Below are 20,380 nucleotides of genomic sequence, written 5' to 3'. Positions count from 1 at the left end.
TCCCAGATTTAACCTAGCAGTAGTGGCAGGATATATCACCCTTGAAATTAATGTTCCTACGTTGACTATTAATCAAAAATCTGAAAATTTTTGAAAGGTTTTGTATAGAAATAGCATGTGAGAACCTGTCAGGTGACCTGCCACTGTTTTTGTAACTTTTTTTTTTTTTTTGCTTGCAGAGTACCATGGTGCCAGGTAACTGCTGACACTTTATTTTTTCAAGTTATTTGTTTTCCTTCTCCCACTAGTTTGATAAACATCCACAATCTCTTTTTAGTTGTTTTTAAATGGTTTATTGTTTTCACAGAGTAAAGATGACAACATGAAACCTGATATTCTCTCAAGGTGGCTGGTACATTGCAGGAAGCGAAATATATAGTTTCAAATTTTGCATGTTGTGAAGCTTGCCAAATGTGAAATAAACCTGAAAACAGAAGTAATTGTTAGTATTGAATATATATGTAATATATATTTTTAAATTTTTTTAATAATATTTATATACATTATAAGAAGAAATGATGAAGGTAAAGAAAGCCAACACGAGAACCACGGGAAACTTAGCGGGCAAACTTGTTTACCACTACTGCAGTTTCTCTCTGCATTCTTGGTAAACAGATGGTGTATGTTACCAGTAATGGCTGTAAAAGTTGATAATGTATTGATTAGTTTTTTCTCATTTTTAAAAGCAGATTATTGGAGTTCATGAGTGTAATGCCTTTGCGGCTGAAATTTATGTACAGGTACACCCTCCAGAGTGCCTCATTCTTAGGGTGTTTATCCCCCCCTTCCCACTGTTTTAAAATAGGAAAATGATCTCTACAGACAATGCATGTTATCGTTAAAAATAGGGGTTACGTTCTCAACAATGAAATTAGTTAGCTAATTAGTTTGTTTAAACAATGATTGATTTATCCAAAGAAATGAAAATGTAGCTTTTAAAATCAAGCAAATTATAATAATAAAGAAATTATTTATGACTTACAAATGTTAAAGAATGTTTATTCTTCATCATCGACTAAATGCACACTCGTTGATCACACATTATTGGCTCGGCACACGTTGGTTTGTTGCACAAGGAGTCATCTTCTTCAGAAATGCTTTAAGAGGCATTTGTTTCCAAGATAATCTTCTCTTTTCTTTATAAATTTCAATAGCATGCATAACTTAAACAGGGCTGTTTTGAGAACTTTTGGGGCCCCCCATTGAAATTCCAAATGTGGCCTCTATTCAGTTTAAATTTTGTTTTAATTTTTTTCTGGGTCTCTCTTAGTCGCATTCCTAACCCGAAGTGAGGCCCCTGGCGTCTGCTGGGCACACCCATGCGTTAAAATGGCCCAGTGCATAAGTATTTTTTAACGGAACACACAAATTGCAACTAACATGATTTGCATGGAGTAACAAGTTTACGAAGTAAAAAAAAAAAAAAAAAAAAAAAGGAACGAAGAGAAGATTCGGAAAATTTATTTATGTTTTTTATACGATCGAAGATTTCAGTGAAGGGAAACTCATTCCACCGTAACTTAAAAACCACGCAATTCCAAGCTATCAGTATTTTTGCAAATGCAATAACATGGAGTTTACTACCCGTTTATAACTGATTGCACTAACAGAAAAGCCCAATGAACCGGAAAGTGCAAATTGTTTTTTGGTAGCGACCTCCAGAAATGTGTTCTAGAAAAATACCACAAAGGCATTCAAAATTGGTTCTTATAACAGAACATACTGTGTGATAACGAGTAAAGTGTAGTTCATTTTAATGATTTAAATTGGTAACTAATACAATTTACACTATAAAAATGACCTTTTAGAGAGTTATATAGTGAAAATTTCAACTTCCAAGGTAGTGGGACGAATTACCAAAAAATAATGTGTTTTTGGTTCACATTACGATATTTTCATGACACGATGGTGTCTCTGGAATGGATTAATATCGTAAAGCGGAGTACATTGTATCATATAGCTACGAGCATGGTTTGAAATATGCTATTTATGAATGTTTAACATTAATTTTTTGCAATCAGTGTTCATATTTTCTATTTTGTTGATACTTGAGGGAAAAAAACTCGTAAAGTGAAAACTTGTAAAGTGGGAACTGCCTGTATATGTGCACTTAATGGTCTTTTAAACTGAAAATTGGAAGAGACTAAGAGACTGTTTCTATTTTGTTTTTTGTTTTGCAGTTTTCAACAGAAAATATTTTTTTTGCCTTCTAGAAAATAAAAGATATAAACCACATGTTTTCGAATTTTCAGTTTTCAATTAAAACATGAAAAGAATATGAAGTTTTCAACAGAATTAATTCTGTTGAAAACTTCAAAAATTTTTTAGATGAAATAGAAAAATGTCTCTTAGTTTCTTCAATTTTTTGGAATTATTTTATTATTTTGGAATTATATATAATATCTTTATTGCGAAAATACCATATTTCCCCATGTATAAGACGCACCTTTTTTCGAAAAATTTGGGCTCTAAAAACTGGGTGTGTCTTATACAATGGTTGTAGATTTTTTTTACTTGCATTTCCTGCTTTTTTTTTGCGCTTGTTGTCTTTGCGCTCATTGTTTCGCACTTGTTACCGGTATATTAGGTTATGTTTTGCCACGTTCTGCCCAGAAATGGCTCAGAAAAGATTTTCGTACAGGGCTGAATTCAAGTTAAAAGTGATCCAGTTTGCAAAATTGAATGTAAATCGTGCTGCTGAACGTAAGTTTGGTCCTCCTCCAACTGAGAAAACAATCCGAGACTGGCTACAGGAAGAAGAAACCCTACTGAAAACGCCATGGCAGAAGAAGGCCATGAGAGGCAAGTCAGCAAAATGGCCTAATTTAGAGAGGCAATTGGAATTCCTGTGTCCACAAAGATGGTTCAGCATGAGGCAAGAAGAATTGCTGATGAAAAAGAAGTTACTGATTTCAAAGGAGGACAAAATTGGTGCATCAGGTTCATGAAACGGAATGGACTAAGCATGCGTACATGCACCAGACTTACCCAAAAGATGCCTGAAAGCTATGAGCAGAAGGTCCTTGAATTTCATCATTTCGTCATTCAATGTCGGAAGACATATCAGTTTGAGTTGGGACAGATTGCAAATATGGACAAAGTCCCCCTTCAATTTGATGTCCAAAGTAACAGAACTGTAACTGTGAAGACAATTGGACGTGAAAAGAGCCATTACACAGTTGTTCTAGCTTGTTGTGCCGACGGAATCAAGCTGCCTCCCATGCTGATTTTCAAACGCAAAACAATGCCAAAAGAAGACATTCCTCGAGGAGTGGTTGTCCACGTTCATGACAAGGGTTAGTTGGATCAGGATGGGATGAAGATCTGGTTTGAGAAAGTTTGGAGCAGGAGATCAGCAGGAGGCTCTTATGCAGACCTGCTCTATTGGTGCTTGATCAGTTCAGGGCACACATAATAAAAAATACAAAGAAGATTGCTGCAGAGCAAAAAACAAAACTTATCGTTATACCTTGACATTCCAGCTCCAACCACTTGATGTCAGCATTAACAAACCCTTCAAAGCTGATATGAGAGACCAATGGATGAAGTCTTCTGGGGACAATTCGACACCAGCAGGAAGAGTGAAGAAACCAGCAATAGGAGAAGTTTGTACCTGGGTGAAAAGATTCTGGGGTAATATCAAGATTGAGATCGTTGTCAAGTCATTTAAGAAGTGTGGCATTTCAAATGCCATAGATGGAACTGAGAACGAGGCAATATATGAAGACAGTGATTCATCAGACACAGATGAGGACAAGCTAATGGATGGGAGTTTTGACAGTGATGAGTTGTATGAATTTTATGATGAATAAAACTTGAGTTCAATAACTTTATGTAATACATTTTTTTTTTTCAAATTTCGGGCCCCGAAATTAAGGTGCGTCTTATGCATGGGGAAATACGGTAAGTAAATTTTACATGGATGTAAAATTTCTAGGGGTAGGTTTTTTCCATTTAATTACCCAATTTGAAGAAAAGAAATTTCAGCACTTGTCAGGTGACCTGTCACTGTTTTTGCTACATTTTGGGTGTCACATTAATTGCATTAGTTGTCTCAGGTATATCATTCCTGTTTTCCAGTATTCTAGTTCTCAAGGATGATTTCACTTACTAACTCCTCAGTGGCTACCCCAATAGCTCTGTGAGGGTTTGTGTGTCCAGTACTCCTAAATTTTCTCCAATTCCTATTCAACATCAGGCCAAGAACTGTGTAACATGTAAGCCTTTTCTGTTTATCTGCTGTTTTCCTGATTTTGTTTTTTGTAATTCTGTAGTTATTTATTATTAATTTCTTTTGCATTACGTAAATTTAAAAAGATTGGGAGTACCTCTTTACAACTCCTAGTTCTTACGAAAATAATATAGTTAGTGCTCAAATGTTATTTTTCTCATTTTTTACTGGTTTCCATTCCCACCTTTTCTTATCTGCCCTACACAAATTATTCAATAATTTCAGTAACTTAGTTATTTTAATTATTAGTATAATTAATTTTTAACTTGGAGTGGTATTTTAACCCACTTTGCTGGCCTGAAGGCAAGAAACAGTGACTTTTCAAAATCTCTCCTGTGAACGTTTTGTAGTAGATCAGTCAGTAATAAAACAAAAAAAAAAAAAAAAACCTCAAAATACTAAAATGATAATTTCAGAATCCACAAGAACAGGGATGAACAATGTTTAAAAATTTACAATATTACAAAATCAGCATGACACCAAAATGATTGTCATCTTGACATCATGCTGATTATGTAGTTGGTATGCTTACTTTTTGTTAAAGCCTATTGTAATAAAATCAGAGAACAAATTAATATTTAAACACATTTATATACCATGTGTTCATTTTTACAAATCTCCAAAATTCTCCAAAGATATTTGCTGAATGTTAAAACACTCTCAGGTATGCTCAAAGAGCCTGCTGTTGTGGGAAACTCTAAATCACATATCACCAAAGTAAGTGTGAAATATACTGTTGTCATCTGAGAGTGTTTTTACTGTATACATTAACTCTAAGTAGATATTAAACTGGTTAAAATTAAACTGCTTGCATAAAGTGCACTTTCCTCATTTCTTGTCACGTGAGGAATCACTGTCTCTAAAAACACTGTGAACCAACTGAGGAATCACTGTCTAAAAACACTGAACCAGTTGAGGAACTCAATTGGTTCACAGTGTTTTTAAACAGTGATAATGCCACATGACGTATATGAGTGATAATGCAAAATCAGATTAAATTGGCTAAAATTAAATTGCATAAAGAAAGTGCGTTTTGTCCAATGCTCGTCATATGAGGAATCACTGTCTAAAAACAATGCGAATCAACTGCGTTGGTTCTGATAATTTAGGTTCCCATTCTTTTAATGTTATTCAGTCTTGGAACTAAAGGTAACCCTTAAAATTAATGGAGTCTTTAAGTAGACAGTATTTTGTTTCTTTTTTACTATGTATTAAAGTAATTAAGCCAGAGAGCTTCATTTTACCATTCATATTGTATATTCAGTAGAACTACATATAACATTACCCTCCCTCTTCCTCTCTCTCCTCAGGTTTCTTGCAGATTTGATGGATAATACAGATCTTATTAGAAATGTTGCCCTTATTGGTCATCTTCATCATGGCAAGGTATTTTTTTACTTTTAAACTCACATTACATGCAATGTAGCAATTAGCAATGTAGCAATTTATCTGGTGGTTAAAGTTAAAATGGATGTAATTCAGAAGCAGTAATTGTGTGTATGTATTTAATTGCATGAAATTTCTAACTATGCAAAACTGATGCTCATTCTGTTTGAATATTTTTCCCATTTATTGTTTCATTGTCTTATATAATTCCTTTGAGATTAATACCAAATTGTGTGAAAATAGTATGTGAATTATGTAAAATTTGATTATGCCAAAACATTCATTTCTGTTTTCTTTTTTTATGGCATCTGCAAACAGACGGTTTATTTGGAATGAATCTAGTACTATAATATTCTGTATGGTTTGAGAGTTGAGAAAACAAAACTTTTTTTACATCAAACTAGAATTTCTGTAGCTCATAATTTTTGGTGGTTACATAAAAAGGAATATTGTTTTCCAAAGAACAGCTGTAGGTTTATAAGTGAAGAAGAAGAAGGAAAGGTAGTGTTAGTTTTGGAATTGAGCTGTGAATAGACTGTTTTGGAAGAAAGAGGTAGAATTACAGTTACTAATTCTGAAGAACAGTACCCGTGGAAAAATCACTATAGGAGAGATGTGCATCAGAAACAGTCTTTGTGGTAGGGAGTGGAATGGGTTTTGAAGGAAGGGTGGGCTCATTAATTAATCCAACTACTCTCTTGAATAGAGTCAAGTTTTGGAGTGCAGTGTGAAGTAGCCAAGTGGTCAGTGTAAGAGCATTATGTTAGATAGGATGCATTTGAGTTGGTAATGGTTCAAGTCACATGAATGCTAAATATGGTTAATGATAATATTTTCATCAACATGATTTGCTGTAAACTCCTCCGATCTGTGTGGTCAGTCCAGAATATTTTTGATTAATGATATTTAAATTTGTGATGCACCTCTCTTAGGATCCCATACATTTGATTAATGATGACAGTCTCAATTAATGATGCTAATACAATAAAATTCAGGTGTTATTTGCAGCCAAGAAAAGCACTCATAAGCTGTGCTGTTATCATTTTTGGTGATCGAAAGCTAAAATCTATCATTCATATCCACTTATCGCATTGGTCAAGAAATGCGGTCATGTTTATCAGCTTTTGGAGTTCAATTCTGTGTATTTTGCATTTTCAGTACAAAATTAGATCAGAGTGTGTTTGTCTGTAATTCTGCTCAGACAAAGAAGGGATTATATGTTGAAAGGCTTGTGGATTAACTCAAGACAGGAGGGACTCAGCAAGGCTTTTGGGAAGAATTTTTATTGGCATAGCCTGCAATTGTATGTAGCCTGGAATCTTTTTGCAGAGATGGTATTCATTTGAACAAAGGTGGTGTAAGGGTTTTTGCCACTATCATTGCAGATACCTTAAGGGTTCAGGGGAACTGCTGGTTGATGGGGAAGAGTAATATAGACATGTGTTTATCTGATGACATGGGTCAAAGTAATGCTTGCATATGTCTCAAGAATTCTTGTTGATTGCTGCAACAGCTGATGTTGGCAAGGTGTTCTGAGGGTGGCAAAGTTTCAAATGAGCAGGAAGATAAAGCTAGCGAAACAAGCCTGAATAACTTCAACAGGTATCGAGGTGGCAAACTGTAGAAGAATACTTAGTCATAACTATGTTTACAGTTAATATCAGGAGTGTTATCATAAAATGGGTGAATTCGAATTTCTTATCAAAAAAATGGGTGACTTCATGATTCTTATCAAAATCCACCTCAGTGCAAAAAGAGCTTTTGCTGAGTTGTGTGGTATTGAGCATTTGGAAGCAAAGCTTTAATTGAGAGTGGAATTTAACTGGTCACAAAAAAACATTTTTTTCACTCCCTGTTAAAATTCAGGGTGATGCTTGTAGATTTGACATTGGTGAATTCATATATGGCAACCATATTGCTGTAACAACATCAATTTTAAGGGAGAAGGGATTAAAGTCAAAAACAGTTTCTAGTAAAAAAAGATTTCGTATATTTTAAGAAAAATCGACATTGGCTCCATGGAGCCGAAGGTGGATCCGTGAATAACATCATGTGAAATGAAAAAATACAATTTAAGCTTAATAAAATCAGTTGTATTTTATTTAGTATTTTCATTTACAATCAACAATAAAGGTTTGTGGTTACCTTTATTGTTGAATGTTTGCACTGTTCTTTTCAATGTTGATGGCTGGACATCTGTCTCTAATTGATCTTGCTCGTGTTTACACTTAAGACTCTCTCTCTCTTGTTCCGCTGACGACTTTGGTGCTTGCTTCTCTACGTTAGATTTGTGATTTTGTCGAAATCTTTGAACGCGTTTAGTTGATGTAACTTTTGGCATCATCACAACTTAACTAAATGAAACACAACTGCACTGCTTGATAAATGTGAAGTAACTGAACGAAGTAGTTACTTTAACGAGTTGTTCAACTCTTGAAAACTAAAAGATGATTGGAAATCTAGTTATATAACCTTGTAGAGCTCTCAAAGGGCAATAATTCTGTTTCTTACTGTTTTTGTCTAACATTTATAGTTTCTAAGATATTGCAAAAACAAACTTGAAAATACTCAAATTTTTCAACTCTCTCAACTTTGCATTGCCATTACTCGGGAACCATTAGAGCTACATCAAAACTATTTATAGATATAAAAGCTACATTTCCTACTGAACAATTTTTTTGCTTACTGTTTATGTCTATCTATCATAGTTTAGAAGTTATTGAGAGTGAAAGCAACCAAGACGCAACGACAAAGACCAAAATATGCACTTTTTAGTTTTTTCGAAAAAAATTATATTAAATATCAAAACTTCTAATTTTTTTTTTGCATATTCGTCAATGGCATTATATACCCAACAAAATAAGTATAAATTGTTTATACTATTGTCTGTTAGTTTCGGAGATATAACAGCGGTTAGATGTTTCACTTTTCGTGACAGTCTGAGCACCGTAGGGTACCCCCAGCATAGATGTTATTCACGTCAAAATGTTACGTACAGTGGGTGTTATCTGATAAAAAAACACTTATTTTGCAGTTTTTTACTTTTGTAATCAACCATTGGTGTCTGCCATATGAGATTCCAACAGTAGTCTGCCAACATATTTGGACTCCATTTTTCCTGGTATCTTGATGAAACCTTTCACCCTGTTCATTGGAGACCGCACCCAAGTTTTCAAGAAAAAAGTCTGAATGAGGATGAAGGAAATTAAACTCTTAACGACACATTGCATCCCAACTCTCTGTATGCTAAAATTAGTTCATCCACAATTTCACTGTAATTTTGTGATTTTTCATTGTCTAAAAAGTTCTGGTGGACGTTTTTGAATGCCTTCCAGGCTCTTACTTCTGTATCATTTAATTTTTTAGTGAATTCCTAATCTTGGAATTAGCAGTTTGATTTGAGAATCCACAAAAATTCCATCTTTTTGTCTTGGCTTCACTAAATCGAGGAAACTTGCCTCAAGCAGGAAATTTCTTCTCCTTTTTTGTCCATTGCTTTTACAAATATTTTTATTAAATCTAGCTTGATGTGTGATGGAGTTAAATAGATTTTTGACTTATCTACCAAAGGAGGATATGCTACATTTTTCTGGCCTAGTGTAGTTTCTGAATGGTCTAGCCATTTTTTTTACCCTGTAGTAGCAATCCTTCACTTGGCTGTCCCACTCGCATAAAAAGCAGCAGTATTTAGTGTATCCATTTTGAAACTCACTCAGGAAAGCTACCACTTTTAGGTCAGCACAGATATTCAATTTGTATTCTTGTTAGCATATTTTTTGCAAAAGAACGTGTAGGTTCTTTTACGTTTCTTTCATATGAACTACACGGGCCAATGGTATAGATGGATACTTATTTCCATTATGGAGTAAAACTGCTTTAAAACTGACCTTGGGTGAATCAGTGAAAAGCCTCCACTGCTCTCCACTGATGTGCTCCAAATGTAAACTCTTCATTTCATTAATTCTTGAACATTGTTACAATAAACCAAAGCACCATCCGTGGTTTAATAGGCTATTGTGTTAGATTGCCTCTTCCTATAAAAAGACACCTTGACACCCCATTCACGAAGATTCCACTGCTGACATTTGATCCTAGTAATTGAGCCTTGTTTTCAGAGAGGTCCAGATCTCTGACCAAATTGTTCAATTCTGCCTGAGTGATTAGATGCGGTTTTGCAGTCTCAACAGTTGAAAAGTCTGGATCTGTACTTGTTCTGGATTCTGCCTCTGGAGACTTTTTCTGATCCTGAATCAGAGTCAAGTCCATAAGTTTCTGGTGGCTTTACCACTGACATTGTATCATCATGATAAACAGGCCTTAGAGCAGAAGTTATGTTGCGATACTCTGCTTTATGCTTGGATTTCCCAGAAAAATCAGAAATATTGTTTATGTAAATGTAACAATTGTTTATGTGGTCTAGAGATTCCCGCCATATCACCAGAATAGCAAAGGGTATTGATTTATGACTACATCTAAGCCAGCCTGTTAATGTCCTTGAACATGAGCTACAGGAAATCTTTGGAGCCCATACTTTATCTTGATCTCTGACCTTACATCCAAAATAGAGGACATCAGCTTTTCTCACAAGTTGTGACAGTGGCTTCTGCTGCGAATTTTAATACCATTTCTCCGCAAATGTAGCAAAAGCTATCAGACTTATTTCAGCAAGAATGCAACGTATTTCATGTACGGTTGGGCATGCACACATAAAAACATAATTAAGAAATTGTAGATGATGTTTATTTCTAATTTAAACGCAGTTCACGATTTACACTAATGTGCACAACACTTGTTTATGAACGCTAATTCACTAAAACACTTGTTCACTTTGTTCACCACTCTGAAACATACACTTTTTGAAATATGAAAATGCTTGTTTGGCACAGAACCAACTCGTATATATACTGGTAGAGAAGTTTCTAGAAGGCTCTCAATATTCTAGAGAACTCTGTCAAAAGTTCTAAAACTTCCAGAAACATCCCGACCTTTCTTCTGCATGTAACAATATTCTGCAATGTTCTGGAACATTTCAGAATATTGTTACATGCTCTATAAATTTCCCGAATGTTCTAAAAAAAAATAGGTGGAAAAAGATGATTAAACCAACTGTGTCTTAGTTTTCGGTCATTAACCTACTATATTTAAAACTGAGTGTGGTGAGAACGTTTTAGGTGCTTATCTGAGTTTTTGAACAAATTTCCTACGAGATCTGTCGAAATTATTTCAGGGAAGAAATTTATGCTGACCAGTGTAATTTACAGACCAGAAGATTGTAAAGAGTATGACAAGTGTCTCTACATCCCAATGGAATTCTAAAGGAAGTGTGAATGTCTATTATGAGTTATTTCAATCTGCTCCTAATTGAACTGAATAAGTGGGAGTATTTATACCAGCAAGTTATAGAAAGTACTATGGGTAAAGAAATTGTAGAAGTCAGAATTACTTGTGAATAAGATGACATCACAAGAGTTACAGTACAGGAACCATTGGCAGATAGTGATCATGCAGTCGTTGGTTTGAAGACGAAAAATGTTGCTGTAGTTAGGGGTAATGGTGTGACTTTTAAATTCAGAAAAGGGAACTATGGCAGTTTAAGCTGCTACATGGGATCTATGAATTGGGCAGATTGCAGAATGAAGGTGAATATGTTAGAATTACGGAATACTTTTAAAGCGATAATCACAGTAGTTATCTCTTGACACATATACACTGATGAGCCAAAACATTATGACCAGAGAGTAATTATGCAAATCGAAGTAACAGGTGAACTACGGTGCATGTGCGAGTCAGGACATGGTATAAAAACACCTGATACTGAGCTCCGTTATTCAGTGTTACTCTTGTTCTTCAGATGGGAAAGGCAGCGGACTTAAGCAAGTTTAATAAAGGCCAAATTGTAATGGCTACACGACTGGGTCAGATCCTATCCGAAATGGCACAGCTGGTAGGGTGCTCACGGTCAGCCGTGGTTAGTACCTACTGAAAGTGGTCCAAGGAGGGAAAATCCATGAACTGCCAGCGAGGAGTTGGATGACCACGGCTCGTCGATGCTCAAGGTGAGTGAAGGCTTTCCGGGATGGTACGTGGCAGCAGAAGGGCGACTGTGGCACAACTCGTCAGTAATTAGAATGCTAGTGACTGGAGTAATGTGTCACAACACACAGTATATCGAACCCTGCTGAAAATGAGGCTGCGTAGCATCAGGCTGCTCCGAGTGTCCATGCTAACGGTTCACCAGCAACAGCGCCTACAATAGGCATGCGAGGATTGAAACTGGACCTTGAGTGATTGGAAGAAGGTTGTCTGGTCCGATGAATCACGTTTCCTGTTGCACCATGTGGACGGCCGGGTACGTGTGTGACGTTTACCTGAGGAAGTGATGGTGCCTGGATGCACCGTTGGACAAAATAAAGCCAGTAGTGGCGGTGTCATGCTTTGGGCGATGTTCTGCTGGGATACACTGGGTCCAGTCAGCCATCCATGTGCCGAGGACTCTGACATCTACCACCTACCTAAACATCATTGCTGACCAGGTTCACCCTTTCATGGCAACGGTCTTCCCTTCTGGTGATGCCATCTTTCAGCAGGATAATACGCTATGCCACACTGCCTGGATTGTTTGAGATTGGTTCACGGAACATGAGAAAGATTTCCAGGTATTGGAATCATCAATCACATCAAGCATCTGTGGTTTGTGTTGGAACAACAACTCTGATCTGCAGTGTCTCAACCATGGCCTTACAGGAGTTAAAGAATCTGCTGGTTACATGTTGGTACCAGATACCACAAGACACATTTAGAAATCTTGTAGTGTCCATGCCTCGCTGGGTACAAGCTGTTTTGGCTGCACGTGGAGGACCAACATCATATTAGGTAGGTGGTCATAATGTTTTGGCTCATTGGTGTATACCATTTATGGGAAAGTCACAAAGCAATGAAAAGTACTGGAACTAGCAACAGCTGCAAGTTTATCTTTAATAGTACCACAGATAAAGTTAGTGTGGTAAAGGCTTGGTATGAGAAAGCACTGGCAGTGAAGAAAAATCAGTTCAGTCCCTTGTGCACTGGGCATTGATAGTCTTAGATAACTGAGCTGATGTTGCCGATGAATTAAAAAAGTACTTTACCTTGGTCTTTACTGATTAGAAACCCTTTTGGTGAGGAGAGGCCATGCATGTGAAGCTGGAAAGCATGAAATTAGCAATATTGAAATTTCAAAAGATTATTTTTTAAAAAAAAAAACTTTTGAGTTAATTATGAGGGCATCATTGGACTCAGGAGAGATTCCTTTGAATTGGAGAACTGCCAATACATAAAGGCAGTTCTAAGAGTGAATTCAGTAACCATGGACTGGTTTGTCTGACTTCAGTGGTAGGGAAGATCTTGGGGGCAATGATTAAGAGTGCAATCCAGGGACATTTTGGACAGAAATGGCATTCTTAAGGACAACAACATGGTTTTGTTAAAGGAAAATCACATTTGACTAACCTGGTAAGCTATTTTGACACAATTACTCATGAGCTGGATATAGCAACAATTTTGGCATAGTTTATTTGGATTTTAGCAAGGTGTTTGATGCAGATCCCTCCTGAGAGGTTTCTGTATAAGATGGATTACTGGCAAGATTCTAAGGATTGTAGGATGGCTGCAGGGCAGAAAGTTATAATTAGTGGATATTTTTCAGATTGGTATAACATTAGAAGTAGGGTCCCTCGAGAATCGCTTTTGGACTACTTTTATTTCTAATTTTTATAAACAATATTGACAAAGTTGTAAAGGGCTTGATGTCAAAATTTGGAAATGGTATAAAGATTGGGAGAGTTGTTTATCATCTGTGACAAGCATCTCCTTCAGGATGACTTGAACAGGCTTCACGAATGGTTAGAAAAGCGACAGCTCTATTTTACTGCAGAAAAATGCAGTCTTACACTTGGGAAATAGCAACCCCAAAATAATTTATACACTTGGTGAGCTTGAATTAAAAACAGTAGAGAAAAAATGCATCTGGGAGTTATGATATGGTCAGATATGAAGTTCTTTGAGCAGTGTACACAGTCACCCAGGAAGGCCCATGGTGTCTCATTGAAGATTTATTGAATAACCTGTAGAAATAAGATAATTTCATCTAAAAAAAGACATTGCGCTTCTTGAAAGGGTTCAAAGACGAGCAACCTGCATGGTGATATTAACAAAAGGACGACCGTACATGAAAGGCTTCAACTGTGTGGGCTACAGTACCAGGCACCTTAGATGGGACCTGATTAAGGCTCTGAGAGGAGTAAATAAAATGAAGGAAGACAAAAATTTTCACTGTAATAAAGAATTTCAGAACTAGGCTTTATAAATTCAAATTACAGGGAAGATGTTTAGACTACATAGTGTTGCAAAAGCCTGTGACTTCCTTGCACTGTATGGCTAATACTAATGCTAATAAGCTTCTGTGATTTTTATAATTTTGTTATGACTATGCAAACATTTCTCTCTCTCTCTCTCTCTCTCTCTCTCTCTCTCTCTCTCTCTCTCTCTCATTTTTGTTAATTTGTTGCAATTCACAATTCATGACTCCAAAAGTGAGTGTAAAAGAAAATCAAGAAATCAGTTTCCTCTGCAGATGAAGCAAGCAGTTATTTCGAATCCAGTAAATAATGTTAAGTAAGTGCACTTGTAAGCAATTATGGCCTCATGAAATCCATGATTTCGGAAATCATTGAACAAAAAGATGCATTTAAAATGGGGAAAGTGATGATGATTGCTTCTGCTACAGTTTTAAAAGGGAGGGAATTAATTGTAAAAGTGGAAAAAACTATTAATTCTATCAATTAAATGGATGCCATGGATAAAACAAATGAAAGGTCAGTCTGTGAAGGATCAATTTATTTATGACAGGGCTAAAGCAATTTATGACTAATTTAAAATATAATGCTCCTCAATCATCCAATTCCCATTTTGAAGAGTTCAGAGATGAGGAAGATATGGTTTGAGAATTTTAAAAGGAAATCTGAAGTTAAAAGTGTATCTAGGCATGGTCAACTGCAAGTGCAGATAAACAGGTCGCAAATCTAAGGCCAAGTTTTGTGAGTCAATGGAAGACAGTATGTCTTCCTCACCAAATTGTTTCAGTGTGGACGAGACTGGGCTCTTTTGGAAGAATATGCCAAAGAGAACTTACAGAACTAAGGACAAAACTCCTTTACCAGTGGATGAGCCTATGAAGGATAGATTAATCTTGGTGCTAATGCTTCTGGTGTCTTTAAAGCCCATCATTGTATATTATTCTGAAAATTCCAGGGTATTCAAGGCAAGTAGCAAAAAAGTTATCAGAGTTGAACTGGGGGTCTGTTGGAAGTCCAGCCACAAGGCATAGATGGCCAGGCAACTATAGGCTGTTGAAATTTTTGGTCCTGCTTTGAAGGAGTACCTGATCAAGTAAGCCGGCATTGAAAGTTCTACTGCTTTTGGACAATGTATCTTGCCATGACGCTGAACTTGCTGCATTCTTTGGAATACATATTTGTTTGCATCAAAGTGATGTTCCTGCCAGACAACACCACCTCTTTGATCTAGCCTGTTGACCAACAGGTGATAGTCAATTTCAAGAGGCTCTGCATGAAGAAATGGTTTAGGAAATGCCATGAAGCATTCAGCAACTTCAAGTAGTGATGGCATGACTGAAGAAATTTTGGAAGAAAAATTTCAACATCCTAGAGGCTGTCAGAAACATTGTTGTTGTTGCATGGCAAGAAGTCTCAGTTGGCACCCAGAATTCTGCTTGGAAACCTCTGTGGACAGGCTTCCAGCATGACTTGGAAGATCAGGCTAGCATTGGTTGAGAAATATTTTTTTGGTATAGCTATGGGACTTTAAGTGGACAAGGAGGATGTTGAAGACCTGGTTCTGTCTCATGAAAGGGATCTCACCAAGGAAATTCTGTATCATTGGAACTAGGTAAAGAAATCAGCTGTAAGACATTCCTCCATAGAGCATAGTTTATGAAGACATATCTTGGAGTTTTTCACCTCCTCTCATTCACCGTTACACATCAGTTCATGATGAACATTGGCCTGTGCAGTCCCTCATTGCTTATGGTGAATTATTTGTGAAGCTGATTCCACAATGGAAACTCAACAAAGGTTTGTCATAGTTTCAAACTCACAATACTCCTTATTACATATTAACATTAACATGGGTTACCAAATGGTGAATGATGGACTCAGTGTAAGACATTATGTTCCTTGTGGAATCCTATGACATTGTCAGAAAAATAAGTTGAGCTTCTGATGCAGTAATTTGTAGTCTATATAGATCAGTCAGATGGCATGCTAGAGCAGTTAACATTTCTGCAGAAGTGCTAGAAGAATATAACACCAGAGTAGGTTCTATTCATATGTGAATTTGTGTAATGAAAACAATGTCAGAATGTGACATGATAAATTATATACAATTCTGCAGGGCGCTTCTGTAGCCAGGTGGGAAGGAGCAGCAGTGCATTGCACACGCTTCTTGATTAGACCGGGGTTCGAGCCCATCACCACCAAATACGGAGGATGTGGAAAAGTCAGGGAATGACCACCGCATATACTGGAGCAATATGGCCTTAGTTGCTAATGCTCCTAAAAACCAAACAACAAACAATTCTGCAGAAAAAAGTTTTCGAGTTGAAAAAACAGTACCAAAACATCCTTTTTTTCCCCCTCTTTTTTTTTTTTTTTTCCCTCTTGTAGTTGTTGGTGCATCGGCTTCTGTGGCCATAATGCACCTCCCAAGGTTTTTTCAGTACTTTGATCCAAGCCCGAGGCGGGATTCGAACCCGCGACCTTTGGGTTGCTAGGCAGGTACTTTACCCACCCGGCTAGCCCGGTCGGCCCAAAACATCCTGAAATGAACTGATATATCTGATGAGGCTCATTTTCACCTTTTCGGAATTTGTAAATAAAGACAACCATCATTATTAGACATAAAAGAATTCACTCGAATTGCATCAAACTCCTCTTTGTTCAGCCAAGATGATTGTATGATGTAGTGATTCATCCTTTGGCATGAACAGGCCTTACTTTCTTGAAAAATGACCAAAACAAGAATGGTAGACAACTGTCTAGTGTGTGAATTACATCTTGACTATCAGAATATTTGGTTTCAATAAGATGTTATCAGTTTCCACACAGGTAGAGCTTCTAGGAAACTTGTTTCCAGGGCATCTTTTTTCTTTCGTTTTAGTCTCCATGCTTTTGCTCCATTTTTTGCTCTCCAGATTTGATGGCATCTGACTTCATTTTATGAAGAATGTTGAAAAGCAGTGTTTATCAATCAACCATGATTCAGAATTTTAGAAATTAAATTTTTTGGACAGAGGGCTGCCATTCCTCAATACATTGCTGTCAAGGGCAATGTTTACTGTCATATCACATTAGGCAGAGGTGGAGGTCACTGTAATGCCACTGTTTTCAATACATTAGAAGTTTAGGCTAACTTATAATGTTTTATAGTATCATTAATATATTATGTTTAATGAATATGATTTTTAATCAGTATTGGACACAAACGTTAAAATATAAAATGTGCCCATCCTTTTTGTCACACACTATAAATGAGCTATTGTGTCGCAAACTTTATATATACATAGGTAGTACTAAATAGAACATAACCTACCAATTAAACCAGGCTATGTAAAGAAATGACTATTCATGAATCATATATAATCTATACGGATGTTTTGGTGATTCTTTTCACCTCATCAGTAAAGAATTAGGCAGAAACAGAAAAGTTGCAATTAAAAGGCTATCTTAACTGTCTTTTATGCAAACGTTGCAACCTTGACTCTAGGTAAACTGCATTTCATCAGAAGTCATGTGGAATCAGACTCAAATCAAAGCCAGTTCCATAAATGAAATTAATTCGTACAAAACCAAAAGATCCACAATAAAATCAGGTAACTCAATATAAGATTATACATCATTATTGAGAAAGAAAATACTACAAAATAAACAATACTGCAGAATTAATGAAACATAAAAACAGACAAATCACAGTAACCAGTTATAGAACTGAAGTTACTGAAACCTACAAATTAAAAAAATTGAGACAAATCAAGGTGAAAACACTAGAACCTCTATCATTGTTGGAAGAGGTGCCACATCATTAGACTACATAGTGCTAATATTAATTTCTTAAAATAACCATAAGTAGAATGCATGAGGTATAATTGTCTCTTAAACTTTATATACATAGCTACTATATTTCATATAACCTCAAGTTCAAGGCTCACTAATTAATACAGGAACACCAAATAAACATACATTATCTATGTATAATGTATGTTTAAATCTTAAAAATGAATAGTATCTTTGATTTTGGGCTATTTAAATCATATTGATGATAATATTTAATTTTGCAAACACTTTAGCAGTATATAAATTTCTTTCTTTTGCAGACATCCTTTGTAGATTGTATAGTTGAGCAGACTCATCCTGATATGAGGCCACGAGAAGGAAAAAATGTAAGTATTATTTTGTAATTCAGTTCTGTTTATTAAATTGATATGTTGATAATACAGTCAAAGCTCTTTATGACAACTGTCTTTTTAATGTCCCAGCACAATATAACAACCATTTGGTAGGTCCCAGCTGATTTCCCATAAACTTAATGCTATTTTACATTCATTACAATGACTTTAAAAGACAAACAGATTCCCTATGGTGGCTCAAAAATTTCTACCACTCTGTCTTGTTTATTACTTTTTTTATTACAATATTCAGATTTCAAACTGTAAGAATGCCACTTTGTTGAAGCTAATGATGAGTTTACAGGCTGAATGAGAAATCACTCATTGGTGAAACGAAATTAATTTCATTTTGAAGTTCATTGTACAGTATATATAAACTGTATGTTTATCAATATGGCTCCTACGAAGCAGGTAGCTTTGCCAGTCACAGACAAAATTAAGATTTTACAAGCTGTAGATAATGGTGTGCATTCTAGGACCAAAACACCCGAGATACACTGTTTGCCATTCTGAAAGATTGAAAGCTTAGAGAAATCTGCTCCACTGTGTTAGATCATAGCACGAAAGGCAGTGTATCCAAAAGGTACTCTTTGAATGGCTAATCATGATGATGAATGCAAAATATGTTCCCATGGACAGAAATGCTTTAAAAACTAAGACTCCATTGGATGAATATCAAAGATTTGAAGTCTATCAATGGATGGTTCCAGAAAATTAAGACTTATTGTTGGCTCTCTTTCAATAGAACTGTGCAGCAAACGCAGATGCCCAACTTAAAGCTTTGAAGGAACAGAAGGAGAATGGTTTGAAAAATGTTTTGTTGACATTCTACAAGAATGACATCTTCAGTATTGAGGAAACCAGACTTTTTTGTCAGTTGATGCACACCTGATTTAAAGATAAGTAGAAAATATAGGGGGGAAAAAAAAGAGACAAAACAATACATTACCAATAGTAGTAGTAGTAGTGGCATGTGATGCAAGAAAGCAAGTGTATGAGCTTATGCAGTATCAGCCAAAAAAAAAAAAAAATCACACCATTCCCTCCTGTCCAGTTCCTCCTTAAATTTATTCAACCTATCAACTTCCACAATGACAGATTGAAGTTTGTTCCAGCAGTTAACCACCCACTGGCTAAAGGCAAATTTCTGCACATCTATTCTACATCTGTCTTTTCTTAATTTGAATTTATGCCCCCTTAGGTTCGTAATCTGAACAAGTGAAAGGATCCCATCAGAATTCAGCATGCTCAACCCATTCAAGGCCTTATATACCTCAATCAATCACCCCGCAGGTGCCTAGTCTCCAGCCACTGCAATTTGCAGAACTTAAGCCTCTCTTGGTAAGAGGATCCCTTCATTCTCCTCACCAATCTTGTTGCCCTTCTCTGTACACGCTCAAGTAAATCTACATCCTTCCTAAAATGAGGTCTCCAGACCTGTACGCAGTACTCAAGGCGTGGCCTGACCATTGCCTTATACAGAGGGATAATCACCTCCTTTTCCCTGCTAGCAAAATTCCTATATATCATTGACAAAACCCCATGACCTGCCCTGGCAGCCTGTCTGCATTGCTCAGAAACCTTCATATCTGACTGCACAATTACTCCCAGATCTTTTTCATTTTCTACCACCTTAAGTGTAGTACCACACAGTTGGTACATTTCTCTGGGGTTACTTCTACCCATATGCAGTACTTTGCATTTTTCAATGTTAAACTTCAGTTGCCACTTCTCAGCCCATCTGCCCAAATTATCTAGATCCTGTTTCAGTAGCACACTGCCATTACTGTCATTAACAACCCTGCCAACCTTTGTATCATCTGCAAACTTCGACATTAAGCCTGATATACCTTCATCAATATCATTGATAAATATACAAAACAACAGTGGACCCAACACAGAACCCTGTGGGACTCCACTAATAACATTAGTCCACGAAGGACAGCACCCTCTGTCTTCTCCCACTTAACCATCCTTTTATCCATTGTAGCAACTTACCCTTAATACCATTCTGTTCCAATTTGCACAAAGCTTTTGGCACTGTTCCATGCGCAACAGTGTCAAAAGCTTTCCTGAAATCCAAATATATGATATCAAAATTATTTTTTGCATCCAGTTCCTTTGTAACCACATCATAATATCCTATCAAATTTGTCAGACAAGACTTTCCCTTAACAAACCCATGCTGTGTGTGAATTATTGCTGCAGTCTTGTCTAGATGATCCTGCAATGCATCTTTAACCAGTGACTCCATTATTTTACCC

At 36.3% G+C, this 20,380-nt stretch overlaps 1 protein-coding gene across 1 annotated transcript in view; it reads left to right on the top strand.

Annotated features, from left to right (window-relative positions):
* LOC150079329 (116 kDa U5 small nuclear ribonucleoprotein component) overlaps nt 1-20,380 on the top strand; it is a 330,420-nt gene that overhangs the window by 94,995 nt on the left and 215,045 nt on the right. Inside the window, exons 5-6 of the mRNA XM_090383490.1 lie at nt 5,542-5,617; nt 18,045-18,110. Coding sequence (XP_090239616.1) covers nt 5,542-5,617; nt 18,045-18,110 — 142 coding nt within the window. The remainder of the gene's footprint in view (nt 1-5,541; nt 5,618-18,044; nt 18,111-20,380) is intronic.

This window comes from Mastigoproctus giganteus, chromosome 10, assembly GCF_048544385.1.
Source record: "Mastigoproctus giganteus isolate SK-2022 chromosome 10, ASM4854438v1, whole genome shotgun sequence".
Lineage (NCBI taxonomy): Eukaryota > Metazoa > Arthropoda > Arachnida > Uropygi > Thelyphonidae > Mastigoproctus > Mastigoproctus giganteus.
Note: the sequence above shows the minus strand (reverse complement) of the source record. Positions and strands in the feature narration are given on the sequence as shown.